A 16,015-nucleotide genomic window follows, 5' to 3' on the forward strand; every position below is an offset into this window, starting at 1 on the left:
ATTTTGTCCTATAAATATTGAGAGAAAATTCACTAGGCACTTCAGGTCCATGCAAATGGACAAAAAACCAATAGCTTACACTTGATTTTTTTCATTTCATAATATTCTGATTTTATAACACGAAAAAGACAACACCTTTTTGTGATGAGATGATCTTGTGTTCCATGCCTTAAAAACACAAAATTGCAGGTCAGACTATTTTTATAGAAGGAACACTTGGATTAAAAGTCATGTCATGTCATTTAAAGAATCGCTTTATACCATATGGTGTCATGGATGATTGAAATGTAACTGATCGTAGAAAAGATTACTTAGAATGAGAGTCATCTTTTCATAGTGTCCAGTGTCAGGTAGCCACAGCATATCACGTTAGCAAAGCACTTTATATCATTTTTACAATTAACAAGATTTCTGTACCTAAAATAGACAGTCCTTCATCTGATGTTGTGGTTCATTCCCAGAGAACTACTTTGTAGCCATTCTCACTCATCATAGCAGCCAGTGCCCTTTACCCTGACCTGATTAAAAATTCACTGCCAGCCATCCTACAAAACCCTCCCCTGTGTTTCTTGAACAAGCTTTAGAAATTCTGTGTGGCTCAAGGCTACCATCGTGTCTCAAAGTTAATGTGTCCCCACAGAGAATGAGCAATCATTTTAGCTTAGGCTCTTATTAATGTCCTTCAAAGCATGGTGTGTTGCCTTAATATTACTCTAAGTATAAAAATGAGTCCTTTGGGCTAATCCCAGATGAAAACTAGCACTGATGCCCCAACTGGCAATAACTACAAAGGGCAGACCCTTGGGGATAAATGCTGAAGTATTTCACGTCCCAGAAAAGACGGCACTCCCAATGGATCTCATCATAGCAGATTAAATAAACCTTTATGAAATAAAAAAAATATTCTAACTCAAAATATATTATTTCATGATAATTATATACTGTAATGCTGCTTAGGCTTACTATCTTATTTCAAGGACATTCTGCCATGATATGTGCTGGTTTGGAAGCAATTAAGACTCATTGGTTCAACTGTTCTTCTTTCTCTATTCCATCTCTTTGTTTTTTACTGTACCAGATTTCTTAGTCACATAAAAAGACAACTGTGCCTTTTATCAGACGTAAAGCAGGATGATCAAAAGAATAGTAAATCTTTTCTCTGCCTGATACCACAACAATTAAGTTCAAAGGCAGACCATCATTTGTGCTTCTGATTTCTTTGGCAATAGCAGGTGACCAAGTAAAGTTCATGTGGAGGCAGGTTCCAGGAAAAAAAGAAAGACGTACTGTACTATAAATACGTTTTTATCAATCAGGCTTGGGAAATATTATTTTAAACCATTGTTTAAATGATTTTAGTCTATGTACTTAATTTTTCCAATTTCTGAATGAAAATAGTAAGTAAAAAATGAATGCATAGAATGCGTAGTAATAGCCTTTCACAACTATTAGCACAAACAGTAAATGCATGAAACAATGCATAACTCTGAACATGACATCAAACAAGAATAGCAAAATAACGAAAAATACTGAATAGCAGCACTGTGTGTAATTCACAAATATAGACGGGAAACTCAAAGTGGTAAATGTTTTTTTCATCCTTGCATTTTCTAACGATTTGTTCTAGCTCAGGATTGCAGGAGTCTATGCCAGCAAGCACTAGGTGCAAGGCAGGATACATTCTGGACCCCAGGTTGCTACTCCATCGCTCACACCAGGACCGATTTTCCCAAGGCGAATTAATCCACCATTATTACTTTGCACTGTGGGACAAAACTGGAGTAAATGGAGGAAACCCACACAAACATGGGGAGAACATACAACAACTGTACACAAATAGCGCCCCAGGTCCGGAATGCAATCCAGAGCCCCAAGGCTGCAAGGCAGCAATGCTAACTCTTGTGTCACTTCACAGCCTCAAAACAGTTTTTGATGTTTTCAAAAATCTACAGTGTAGCCTTTTTGGAGTCATATACCTGTGACCAGTTATATATATATAATAGACACTTACCCTGTAGTCACTTGCCGTGACATAGAATATGGGCTGGAAAGCCAGCCAGATGATGCAAGTTGTGTACATGGTGAAACCAATGAACTTTGCCTCGTTGAAGTTCTCAGGGCACTTTCTGGTCTTAAAGGCGTAGACAGTGCACAGAATGATCAGGATGCAGTTGTAGGTCAGGGACATCAGCATGCTGGAATCCTTGCTATTACACTTCAGAGTTACCACATCTCGCTTCTCTGGGTTGACTTCCTTGCGGACCCCAGGTGTCTCTACCAGCAGCCAGACGATGACGACAATAAGCTGGCAGGAGATGAGTGCCATGCAGATGACCACCTGAGAGGTTGGGCTGATGAACCTGGGCCTCTGAGCCCCTTCCTTGACTCCGTTGAAAATCCGGGCAATACGGTTTGTCTTGGTCAAGAGTGCAGAGTAGCACACAGCAAAGGACGTACCCAAGCCCAACCTACGAAGGGTGCAGATGACAGCTGATGGCTTTGCTATGTAGATGAATGTCATACTATAGCACATCAGTACTCCAAAGAGCAGAATATAGGAGAGCTCTCGGCCAGAGGCCTTCACAATGGGTGTATCATTGTTCTTCATAAAGACACCGATCACAAAAAGCGTGCAAATGATGCCCAAGCAAGAGATAGTGACTGGACCAATAGCCCATGCATCCTCCCAATGGATGTATTCTTCAGGCAGATCATAACAGCCAGTGAGATTTTCTAATGGCCAGCGTCCAAAGCTGCAGTCCATGCAAGTGAATTCATCCAGCAGGTACTGATAGGGCTGGCAAGGGATGCAGATCCAGCAGCAGACATCTCCCGGCTGCATGCTTTTCACCTCATTTTTCTTGCAGGGATCGCTGCACTGGGAGGTGGGAACTACCTGGTTGGCCCAGGAGATGAGGCTCTTGTTCAAGACCAGACCCTGAGCCCAATAACCAACTTTTCTGTAGATGTACTTGTCCTCCACCTTATGATAATGAAAGATGTTGTAGCGCCCCAGGCTATCACCATATGAGTCAAACCTGACAATATTTTCAGTGTCTGCTGGACGGAATGGAGCTGGAGAAGGGAAAACAAAACCGTAAATTAGCAAAGTAACACACTAGGTTTTCTGACATCCAGCTGAGAGTCAAAATGGTGGATGTGTGATTCCTGTCAAAGTTCGGAAGCTTGTTGTCCACTGATCACTTACTGTACTTGAAATCAAAATGAATCTCAGTTAATGTACCATAACATTTATTTTCTTTTTAAGCTATTCTAACATTTTCATATTAGAAATGAAAATAGCACTGTGCTCTGCAGTCCGTCTCAAGGGTAGTGATAAAAGCATCAGAAAACATACAATGTGTCCATGTGAAGAAAATCAATCTTTAGTTTCATAATGCTGTAGTTGCTACACACAGTAGGTACTCAGCACCTCAAAACCCCTCTTCCTTTTCCAGACCTCTATGCACCAAAAACCTTTCTCAGATGAATATCTAAACACTAAATCTGGACACAGGTGCAAACTGTAAATTAACATGATTGAAGCTAAAAGGGCATGTTTTCAGCAGGCCAGCCTTCTGTGCTGCACTCGACTTTGCAATTAATGAATGGCAACGAGCCGAAACCAAGGAAAGAAAAAACATTTTTACCAAAGAAACAGGCAAAGTTAAGGAGAGGGGCAATTGGACATGGTTTAACCATTTCCCCCAAAAAATGTACATGTATAATTAATAATGCATTTTATTATCATTCTATTTATTAGAATTGAACTGAAAATCTATATTATACAATTAAATTTTTTGCAATATCAGTTAATTAACTATAATTTATAAACTAGTATACATTAAAATACCTAACGTATTAAAGACCTTTAAGGTTATACTATAAATAATATTCCCTTTTTAGCAATTTTAAAAACTGCTTTCATGTGCATGAAGAATACAAAATCTAGTCTCTAGAAGATAACCTATCTTCTACACAATGCATTTCTGAAAGAGATTCAGAATAAAGAGTTTGGGGATTTTATCTCTGTCAGCCCAGACGTTCTACTGTTAAAGAAACCACATCTGGGACTGTGTTCTTAAAACTACATTGAAATATTAGATAGCCTAGGGTTTGTGCCATTTTCCTAAACCTTAAACCACCCAGGATCACTGAGGCATGAGAATATTGTCGCATTTACTTCACTAATACCTGGAACAACCTGGAGTCATGTCCGATAATAGGGCTCTCTGGGAGACTAGGTATAGCAACATTTTATTATTGGATACTTAAACAGTGAGCCTGTAATGATCAGGGATCATTCAGAAGCCTACAATCACATAGCAAGCATGTCCTTTTGCACCTTTCTCTATAAAGTTATTGGGAAAAACACTACGAACCAATAGAAAAGGTCAACATTTCCCTCGTCAGTCAGGTTCAACATGTACAGTATCAGACCAGCAGTGCAGACTTTAATACTGGCTTTACAGCACTGTTAATTAAAGAGCACACTAAAACCTCAAGTGTGAAAACATCAATTACAGGGAAATACAAAATGGTATTTAATGTATTCATTAAAAATAGGTATCCTAAAAGCACCACTAAAATCCAGAATAAGCACCAAACAAGGCTAAAGAACATAAAGATCCAAGACACAGACTTCCATACGTGCTACTTGGAAGTATATCACAGCTGAAAATTCAGAGAAAAACAAAGATCCCTCCATTGGCCAAATATAATGTACTTATTCATAATTTATATTCTCTTTTATTTTGTTGTTTGTTTTAACCTATGCAGACACAGTATGGGAGCATGCAGATACAAATATGTCTAGAATGTCTAGAAAGAGAACAAGACAGAAAAAGTATTTCCATTTAAATGTAAGGCTTAAAGGGCTCTAGGAGTTTTTTTAAAAGAACAAAAAAGACAAAGAACATTTACCATAAGCTGACTCAAGCTGAAAGAGATTACACTGTATTTATTTCAAAATGGACATTTGACAACATTTGAAGCCCATATTTTATAAAAAGAGAAGTGCTAAATTCACAGCACTTACCATCAAACTTTGTTTTAAGGATGTAGTCCCTGTAAAACCTCTTCCCGTTGCCTGGCTTCATGGCATCACACACTTTGGTGGCGTTGGGACACACGGCCTGCCTCATGTTGTGCAAGGCATGTGCCATGGCAAAAACAGCGTTCACCACAAACATGATCTTTGACTCCTGCTCAAATTTGCCATCTTGGAGGGAGCGCTGACCACAGCTCAGGTCCTGTAGGCTGCACTGGAAGCGACGCTCCCAGAATTCCCGGAACCACGGGTTGCGAGTGTTGTTGTAGGGATCCAGCCGGGTGAAGTAGTCAGCAAACTCCTTGATGGGGTAGGAGGCAAGCTCTATGGTGAAGGCGCCATTGGCCACCAGCTCGCTGCCCCGGACGACACTCTCCTGTGCCCCCCAGCCATCGCTGGCCACCCATATGAAAGACACGTTCATGCGCATCGCAGCCACCAGCAGCTCCCTGGCATCTTCGCTCCTGGTGAAGAGGATGACTACCCTGGCATTGGACTTCTGCAGCAAGGACCTGATGACTACTTCATAACTCTTCCGATTCATGGAGCGGCTAACCTTGGCGGAGGTAGCAATGCAGATCTGCCGTGCACGGGCTTCCTGTTGAAAGGCCTCGATGCCGGTCTCCCCATAGTCCCCTTCTGAGGCCACTGTGGACACATAGGTCCAGTTGAAAAAGCGTAGAATCTCTGCCATGGCTTTGGCCTGGTAAAAATCAGGTGGCACAGTGCGAGCAAAGTAGTCATAGCGGGTCTTGTCACTGAGCTTGGCACTGGTGGAGGCATAGCTAATCTGAGGGATCTGAAAAAGCCTCAAAAGATTGGCCACCTATGTGAATAAAAGGAAAGCAAGAACAGAAGAGTCATATTACTAAGCTGGTGAAAGGTTGAAACCATTCATGCAATTTCTACAGAATACAAATTGTAGCCTCTCATACCATAGCTTTTATGGTATAGACATATAACATGTTTTGGGTGTCGCAAACATACACAAGAAGGCTTTACATAAGGTTAGAATGTTTCTCTTCAGTCAAACATGAAAAAATGAGGATATAACCTTATCCATAAAATGCTAAAACAATCTTTCCTGACCTTCCTTAGTAACTGAATAAGAAGAACAGAGATGGAAAACTTGTATCCATTAATAAATAGTCACAAAAATATCACTGTGAACTGGCCGAGCATACCTTGACTTATTTTTGCAAACAATGTCTCATCTTTCTAAAGAAATTAATAACCTTAACAGGAAAGAAAAGGTCTATAAGATCATTTTCATTTAGACAACGTGCTGCAAGGATTCTGCTGAAGTGCATTTTATTTAATCCTGGAATTTGTCACACTGTAGCCACTGCAGTCTAAAAATGAGGTGGCCCTCTACCTTCCAGGATGCAGCTGGTCCCTCCTACAGGTGTCGTAGTGTCTTGGTTTCCTTGTACTAGTCTGCCAATTGTGGAAGCAGAACATTTCATTCTCTAAGCAGCTTACCTCACAGACAAACTACACGTACGTTCAATAATGCCCTTAGCAACTAGGTGATCTTCATTAACCAGGTGGGGAAAGGTCTAATCTTTCGGAGATTTTGCATTCATAAAAATGATGTCTCTTTGAATAGCTATTTATAAAGATTTTTGAGCATCTGAGAATCTGATGATCACACTAAATAACTTCAGCTCAGTATTTTGTTATTGCAAAGAACAATACTTTTCAAACAAATAAAACTCCAACTGTATCTGCTCAATGTTTAAAATATTAAGTATACATTTTATTATATTTAAGCCATGAGTAATTAAAGCATAACAGACTGTTGTGTTTTCATCATGCATCAGTATGTTTTTTCAGTGATGCTCAGATCAAAGGTTTCACTGGGAATGATGGGTAATAAACACAGTGGTATTTATTATTAACAAATCAATGGGCTGTTTCAAGTTAAAATGATTATCTATTAAGCATGAACATGATATTCATAAATCAATGTCTTATGGCAGGCAAAATTAAAAATAGATAATTAATATCAGCCTACATTTTCTTAAAAAAACATTGTTTAGCATGCAGCCCAACTAGCTGTAAAACAAAATGGAATATTGGTTTAACAAAGCGATTATCGAACAAATGCATTTCTACCATATTAAGTCTACTGTAAGTTACAGGGACTCCACAAAGCCTAAAGAAACCTTAAGCAACAATTCCATACATTGTTTCCCCTTTAATACAGTATTTTATTTGTATTGTTTCAGAAAATAACTTGAATTCCAAGAAAGATATTAATTTCAATGCTTTGCCCACAAAGAAAATCAGTTTACAGTTTGAAGAAATTGGTGTCGTGTTTTAAAGCAAGAGCATATTTATATTCTAGTGTAATGCTGTCTTAGGTAAGTCAGCTGTGTGATCTGTCGTAATGCAATTTGACCTGTAATGAATCAGATTATACAGGATACAAAATAATGGGTGGAGCATACACAAAGCACAATCTCAGACAGCAATTGTCCATGACTAATAGCAAGGCCATTCCTCTTGAAGGATGTGAATTATTGTGCATTTCTATCTGATTTGCCTAGGTTTTTAAACCATCAGACTTTAGAATATCAATCTTATCTTTCTTAGCTTGTTAGAGAGGGAAAAAAAGTTGTCTAGAATTACTGCCTCTATTAAACTAAATTAATACTGAATCACCCCTTCAATCATTTTTTTTTTATGTTTCTGTCCTGGCAGGGTCCTCTGAACATGTTTCATGTGAAAATCTCTTGGTATCTAAAAGCAGTAAAAGTAGTAATATTAAAAACAACAATGACAATACAAGCAGTTGCTTGCTGTCAGTGGTAATAAGAGTTTCAAAGTGCCCTTGTCACATTGAGAGTACAATGCATTAGGTTAGATGTATGTTGCTATAGAAACCCGATAGACTCTGCAGCACTTTCACACTGAAAGAAGAGTCTTTTGGAAACCAGGTTGTTAATATTAGAAAAGCTGTTTCTCTGGGGGTTTCTCAGAGTACAGCTTTATGGAAAGCTGAGAGCCATTGAAAGTTATTTTAAAATGGTTTCTTCTTCAACAATCAAAACCCAACAATTTAAACACAGGACTCACACAGACTAACATTCACACCAGGGCCAATTTTCCCAGAAGCCATTTAACCTGCAAGTATGTCTTTGGACTGAAAGCAGGAAAGCAGAGAACCCAGGGGAAACCCATGCATACAGTACATTGGGAAAACATTGGGAGCACACCAGGAATCGAATCTGGCACCCCTTCCTTGAAGAAATGAGTAGCCTTAGCAATAGTTGAAGGCAAATCCAAAGCAATGAGCAGCTCACTGCTAGAGAATGAATATAAAATGTGTTCACAGACTAGTTTTGACACTTCACCTATCAATACTTAAATTAAACTGATACAATTTTCTATAAAGCATGCATTGTGTACTGTGACTTTGTTCAAAAATTGACTTGATACTCAATTTCCCTGTGAAACAAAATACTTACCATCTTTTTGAATGTCAGTAATTATGTGCAAATGTTTTATCATTGCTAAAATGAAGGGTTTCAGAAAAGTGAAAGGTGGCAACTTATATACAGTAACATTTCTGAAAGATCTTTTTAGAAGTCATTTTAAAAAAGTGACACATTGTATTTTTTCAGTACTTAAAGAAAAAGATGGGCGAACATTATAAAAAGCATGCGTATCTTACTGTCAGGCACAATACAACAGCAGATTTCACAATGAATAATTCACTATTGTGCCATTTGACACATTAAACAGAATCATTCGTAGCCGAAGCATGCTGCATGTTCTTAGGAGGTGACATATGTTCTCTTCAGAAGCATGTGCTACAGATTTTGCTAGAAGGTTATTTAACACCTAAAGCTAACTGTAGGAAAAGTGCACATTAACAGAGCAACAGCAGTTGTACTAATACCCAGATTTGCACAGGAAGTTTAGTGTTTTTATTACATGTATTGTAAAACTGTACAACATTCGAGAATCAGAGGCATAAGACACAGCTTTCATACAGGTTGTATACATTTGATTCGGGGTTAGGGTACCTTCTGTGTGGAATTCACTTATAATTTCAGATGGGTTGAGATGAGATTTGTCTGGGACTTCTGGTTTCCTTCCACCTCACAATGCTACAAAAAAGATGCTTACTTGGTTTTATTGGCAATTCTAAATTTTCCTTTTCTCCTTGGTCCTGTGATGGACTGGTGTCCTACCTAGTGTTCCTACTAGTGTTCTCAGTGTTCTGATGGATCAATCGATAAATAGATTTTCCTTGCATTAGGTTATGTATAGCATCATTTACAGTACTTTAGATGACCAAAATTGTTCAAAAACTGACAAGATTATACAAGAATTGAGCATAACTCACAAACAAAGATCACATTACCCTTAATACTAGTATATTCTATATTAGAAACACAAACAAAAAAAATAACCACACTGAGATCTTTGCAGATTTAACTGTGAAGAAATGTTAGGATAAGTATATTAATTACGTGACTGTATCCTGTCTAGGGACAATCTTTCAGAAACAAAAAGTGGAAAATAAATAGGTAAAACATAATTTGCAAAGTGTCTATATTTTTTCTGCATATGAAATACAGTATGCTCTCCCTATGCAGTTCAGCTTAATGTATGTAATAAATATAATACTGTACATGAAAAAAGGCTTCTGAAATGTTCCCCCACTCATAATGTCAGATACTCAGTGGAATCTCTTCACAATAAAGAAACTGAGATTTTAATTAAAAATTAGTGCAGATGAGGCAGGGATTTGTGCATGTAAGGTCTTAATATCAAACGGATTATTTTCACAATGACTTACTTTGCAACTGTGGGAGGATGGCATGTGAAATCCTACTATATTTCAGTAGAGAAAGCACAAAGCTTACTACTTTTGTCGCATCAAAGCTTTCATTTTCATAGTAGAACAATAAGCTGCAAAATGCATTATGAAATAGTCATTCTTTAGCCTTCAGTGTAAAAATTATCATCAATATCATCATCAACCTTAACATTATTGTCAGAATGAAAAGTGTCATAACATGCCTTTTAAAAAAGCAAAATTTTCTCAAAACATTCACGGTGTAAAATTGTGGAACATAAGCAGACAGAATTCGATTGTGACACCCCAATGGAAATTTTCACTGCAAAAGAAAAACTGAAACAACACAATCTGCACTTTATTCATTCCATGCAATGTGTGTGTCATGAACGTACACTATTTGTGTTATATAAATGTGTATTGCACCAACAAGAGAAATAGAAAGTTGAAACGCACATCCCATGTTATCAATACTGTATCTTACATATGTTAGACAGTGGACTATTGGAAAATATGAACAGACAACAGCAGTACACTAATACAAAATGACTAAATAAATTAAAGATGCACAGATATTTATATACGTTGGAGAAACATGGATATTCTATGAAGGTACTTAAAGTGAGAGAGGTTTGTCTTAGAGGCTAAGCTTTGCATTTTGTGCTCTGAGAGAGGTGACAGAGGGTAACAGCTGCTGCCTCAGTGATAAGGCATTCATGAGGACTAAGCTGTGAAACTGGGAATGGCAAAATGGAATGGCTTCTTATTTCTAGTTTTTAAAAAATCAAAATTCTAGTTTATGTAAGACTTTATCCAATGATGTAACCAGATGTCAAACACGGCTTCACCATCTGCAATACTTTAGGATTTGATCTATTCATAATACTGAAAACATACATGCAGGTATAGATAAGATTAGATCACTTTACTGACCATATACTATTTCTTGTATTAGGAATTTGTCTTTTCGCATACCCCAGCTTGCTCTCCATGAGACACACAGGCAGGGAGAGAAGCTTGGGGTCCGAGTCCAGGGTCAGCCATTTATACAGCACCGGTGGAGCAGCTGGGGCTAAGGGCTTTGCTCAGGGGCCCAATGGAGTGGAATTCCTCTACCGGCCGTGGGATACAAACTGGCAACCTTCCAGCCACAGGTGCAATTCCTTAGCCACCCACTGCCCAGACTCTGTATATTGGTACCCTCATTAATAAACAATCAGTTACAAAATGGTTATGTCCTGTCTGGGGCTCATAAGTGCAGCCTAGCCATGTCTTCAGTATGCCATTGTTGCTGTTTTGTCATTCAATTGAACTGGTGGTTCCCAGTGGTTGCTAAAGAAAGAGACTCACGAAACACTGGAGACCAATTGCTGCATCTAAACAGCACAATACAACCTTAACTGCTCTTGCAGTTTGATGCAACATTTACTACATACTACCACATAGGTAGAATTTCAAATGGCTCAACTGAAAGGTTGGTTGGTCTTTAAGATTCTGGTGTTTTAGATCTGAGATTAGGATATGTCAGTACTTACTAATATCCCAGTCTACATATAATGTATACAGTATATTATGGGTATGAATATTATCTAGTTTTTGTCCAGTCACAATACTACAGGAGACAGACCTGTTTTACAACTTCTCATTCTGTACTTTTGCAGTAATCAATTCAAAGTTGGCAGGTACTTAAGTTTGTTAGGGCTTCATCTCCTACAACATTGTCATTGAATGAAAAATTCAACACTAACATGGAAAGGTAATCATTTTAATACATACTTACTGTATATCCATCTATCCAACCACTTAATCCAATACAGGATCAAGATTAGAGCCAGAGCCTATCCCAACAACCAACAAGTGCAAGGCAGGATACACCCTGGACAGGACACCAGTCCATGGCAGGGCATACACACACTCACACCCGAGCCAATTTTTTTCAGAAGCCAATTAACCTGTTTTTTTTATGTCTTTGGACTGTGGAAGGAAACCCACACATACACAGGGAGATTATATAAACTCCACATAGATAGTACCCCAGGTTCCTATCTGAACCCAGGGCCCCAGCACTGCAACAGTCTTCAGTACCATCTGTGCCACCCCCATACATATATGGCATGTACTGTACCTAATACATTTTATGTTATCTTTTAGATTCTCAAACTAAATTAGCATTATGGAGTATCTTGATCCTGTTTGCTGCAAAACTTTTAATGATACACCTTTAAGTGAACTAGTTTTGCAAAGTGTACTGATTATTATCATGGTCACCATTAGTTTATTATTTCTACAACTGGTAAAATAAGCTAAAAGCACAAGAAAATAAAGTAACTTAGAAGAAAGTAGCAGTATGAATAAAAATATTTGAACTAAGGTACCAAATAAACTAAATTTTTGAAGATGTCATGTTATTTTTTAACATGAAAAGTCCATCTGCAAATCCCAGCAGGTTAGCGGGTGCACTTCAGCATCAACAATTCCAATCACATGGAAAAGTGTTAGAAGCAATATTCAGTAGTAATCACTTGGGCCCATGAAAGGAAAAAGAATGAGCAATCACTTTTCTCTGAATCCACATCTGTATGAATTCAGGGAAAATTGAATCCTTTAATATATGAGCATAAATGCAGTGTACAGGTACAGTATGTATACCTGATGAGTAAGTACACATGAAAGTTACAGACTGAATTGTAAAAAAAGGGAAGGACCATACACAAACTGTTAAACAGTGAAAGTACAGGGAAATATATATATATATACAGTATATATCATATATCATTTTTGAATGAAATTGTGAGCACCATTGGTAACACTAACTAAACTTCTAAAGAACCCCGCCTGATCAACCGACCTTGATCCTGTGATTACAGAACAGTAACTGATCAACAACCAGTCTATTTCACTTGACAAGTTGCAGCATTTTCCAGATTGTGAGAACAGAAAGAGAAGAAAAGCAGATAAGTTAAAACAAATTCTAAATCCATTCCCTGAAACCATTCTCTTCAATTTTATTTAAACTCTAAATCATTAATGAACTATGCAGAATTGCGGATGAATTGGCAGTCACACAGATTTTGCGCATATGTTCTGACTGACTTTTATCAGCCCCTTCTTTTCAGAAGGTTTGTTTCACCTCCACTTTGTTAATTAGCGAACAGCACAGTGTTTGTAAATGTGCTAAAACTTTCATCTTAAAATATCAAGTTCAGAAGCAGCTTAAACTCACTGCATAATAAGCAGCACCTTTTTGAAGTCTTCTCAAGAAAATCTTTTTCCCCCACTTTTAATGAAGAACGCTCAAACACCACAACAGCTTCATCTTGTTCCTCCCTTTCTTCAATTTTCTGTAATCTTCTATGGACGTTTTCCAGACGTGCCCAAAACATTTGCATTACAAAGAAGTCCTTGTTTCTTATTATATATCTAATGGACACATAGGGATGAATTCAGAAGCCAGAACAACACCATCCAAATACTCCCAAATAACTGAACTTTCTGTGCATCAGCATGGTCACTCACCTCTTACCTCTTAAGATCTTTGCTTATTCAATAATCCACCTGTTATTTTTAGGGAACAGCTGTTGAAGTAAAAAGCACAAACACTACAGAAATGATTGGCTTTACATGCATATGGAATTAGAATATAATTGACTGGCCTGGAGCATCCACGTACTAACTCTGTAATCACGAACACCGTATTCACTTCCAATTAATACCGAAGTGTATGGTGTTTATGCAAGTCAGTGCCATGTTTGTGTAGTGTATGTCTTGATTGCAAGGCAGCATTAACCACAAGGAATTATCCCTCAGCAAATGCCAAATATATTTAAATTGCTCTGGTCTCACATCTCAGTAGAATATCTTTAGTTCTGAAATTAATTGGTTTCTGTATGTATGAGCATCTTTATGAAAAGTGCTGTTTAACTTCTTAAGATGCACAATTCTAAGTGTAATTGCATTTGAACAGTCACTTATCTCAAGAGCATTTCTAAAAATGCCCTGTGTTTTACTGGGGGGAAATAGCAGTGCCCTATGTGACCAAGATTTGTGAAGCACTGCATAAAAAATATTTTTTCAAAAACATGCTTCTTTCAATGAAAGAGGAAACTTACTTTTTATTCACAATTTATTGACATGGATTTGTTCAAGTGGTTAGATGCTTTGAGGAACTCAAAAACAAATGACAAAATGGATTGAGGGAGGGATGCCCAGAGACTATTATGGGAAAAATTAAAAACAGCCTTTGGACCATAATCCATATTGGAAATCTTAAAACCATGATAACTTTGGTTGTAAATATCCAAAAGTACAAAATAGAAATGGAGAATGATATGGAATGAATTTTTAATACTATTATTCTGACCTTTGCTCATTTTATGAAATAATGGTCCAGGGTACCCAAAAATGAAAAAAATACAAACAAAAGAACTGAAGAATAAGAGCTTAAGTCTTAGTATGTCACAATGGGATGTTCATAAATTATGTGGAGAAAACCTTTTTAAAATGTTTTTAACTTCTAAATAATGAGTATAATAAGTTTTTTTGCCAATAAAAAATGTTTTTTCCCTTAAATATAAAGGAAGTAAGATACAGTAATTCATTAGAGATTTTTGGAAACTTGATTTTGAATTTTGTACATCAATAAGCTCTAAAACATAGAGCTTAGATAAGATAAAACATAGATACATAGATAAGATATAGTACACATTTTTCCATAACATGCTAATCTACTCCTAAATTTTCCTAAATGTACCACAACACACAAATGTATCCCACGTATGAAAAAGTACCTTGATATTGTGATACCTAAAATGGCAATTCCCAGAATCTATAACAAACCTCAGTCTCTAAAGTATATACCTAATATCTCATTTTCAACAGCACGGTATTTCAGTGATTCATTTCAAGCTGAAATATTATTCATGCAAACATCTTAATCTTAATAAAACCTTTCTAAACCTTACTAAAATCTCAAGTAGTACAGGTGATTGTGAGGTGATCAGCTGTCTCAATATCCCTGTATAATGAGATAATAAAATCCATAAACTGTTAGCTTCATCAACAGAGGATGAACCATCTTTTCTTTTATATAACGGTTTCAATGGATTACAGGCATGTCCAAGAGTGGAAGTCAGATGACAGAGGAATTGTCATTTACAGTCCTCTGTGCTAGTGACATTTTGAACTGTCATTCTGTTGTGTTCTATGAATACTGCCTCACTCCCAGTGCATTGAACTAAAGGGCCACTGAGCTCAAATCGAACACTACCTCATAAATAGATTTCAAAAGATGGAAAGGCTGTTTTAAGTAGTATAAATATAATCTTTAACTTAAAATATACATGAGACTTAAAGTTATATTACTTGTTGAGTAAAGCTAAAGAAACTTCATGATCCCCTTTGCTGTAATATAACTTTCAGAGGTTCAATCAAACTTTGATTATTGTAATAATGCAAGAACATTTCTAGGAATAGTGCATTTGACATTTGTGTGGTGTAATTTTCCTTGGTGAGAAAAGGGCAACCTGACTGTAAGGACAAGACTTACAGGGAATTTGCTTTGCACAGAATGAGCCAGGGAGCAGCTGCAGGGGTGAAGATGGTTTGGAGAGTAGGGTGTGATAAAAGATACACAAAGAGGCTCAGGAGGTGAGATATTTATATATTGTATGCAGGAGTGAGGAAGGGGGTGAGATTACAATTTGATCTGCTCCTCTATTAAACCATTTCAGTAGTTTGGTCAAATTTCAAACGTTTGGTGATGTGACAATAATGTTCAATAATGTTTATTACGAAAAATTCCTTGAAAGTTACAGTAGTTTTATGTAGCTCTGCTGGCTGAGTAAGTGGCAAATGGACAGTAATAATGAGGCTGACAGCATTCTATTAGTGAGTAAGATTAAAGTCTGATATCCAGTGGCTCTGTGGCTAAGGATCTGCACCTGTGACTAGAAGGTTGCTGGTTCAAATCCTGTGGCTGGCAGAGGAATCTTTGTTGGGCCCCTGAGCAAGGCCTTTAACCTTAACTGCTCCAGGGGCACTGTACAATGGCAGACCCTGCTCTCTGACCCCAAGCTTCTCTCCCTGTCTGTGTGTCTGTGTCTCCATGGAGAAAAGCTGGGGTATGTGAAAAGATGAATTCCTAATGCAAGAAA

The 16,015-nt window shown here is 37.5% G+C and overlaps 1 protein-coding gene across 3 annotated transcripts in view; it reads right to left on the reverse strand.

Annotated features, from left to right (window-relative positions):
* The window catches only part of LOC102696505 (metabotropic glutamate receptor 3), a 61,258-nt gene that overhangs the window by 12,904 nt on the left and 32,339 nt on the right, over nt 1-16,015 (reverse strand). For all 3 annotated transcript variants that reach the window (XM_015347391.2, XM_015347390.2, XM_015347392.2), the window contains 2 exons: nt 5,039-5,876; nt 2,012-3,075 (listed from right to left, as the gene is read on the reverse strand). In XM_015347391.2, coding sequence (XP_015202877.2) covers nt 2,012-3,075; nt 5,039-5,876 — 1,902 coding nt within the window. The remainder of the gene's footprint in view (nt 1-2,011; nt 3,076-5,038; nt 5,877-16,015) is intronic.

Source organism: Lepisosteus oculatus, chromosome 4 (assembly GCF_040954835.1).
Source record: "Lepisosteus oculatus isolate fLepOcu1 chromosome 4, fLepOcu1.hap2, whole genome shotgun sequence".
Taxonomy (NCBI): Eukaryota; Metazoa; Chordata; class Actinopteri; order Semionotiformes; family Lepisosteidae; genus Lepisosteus; species Lepisosteus oculatus.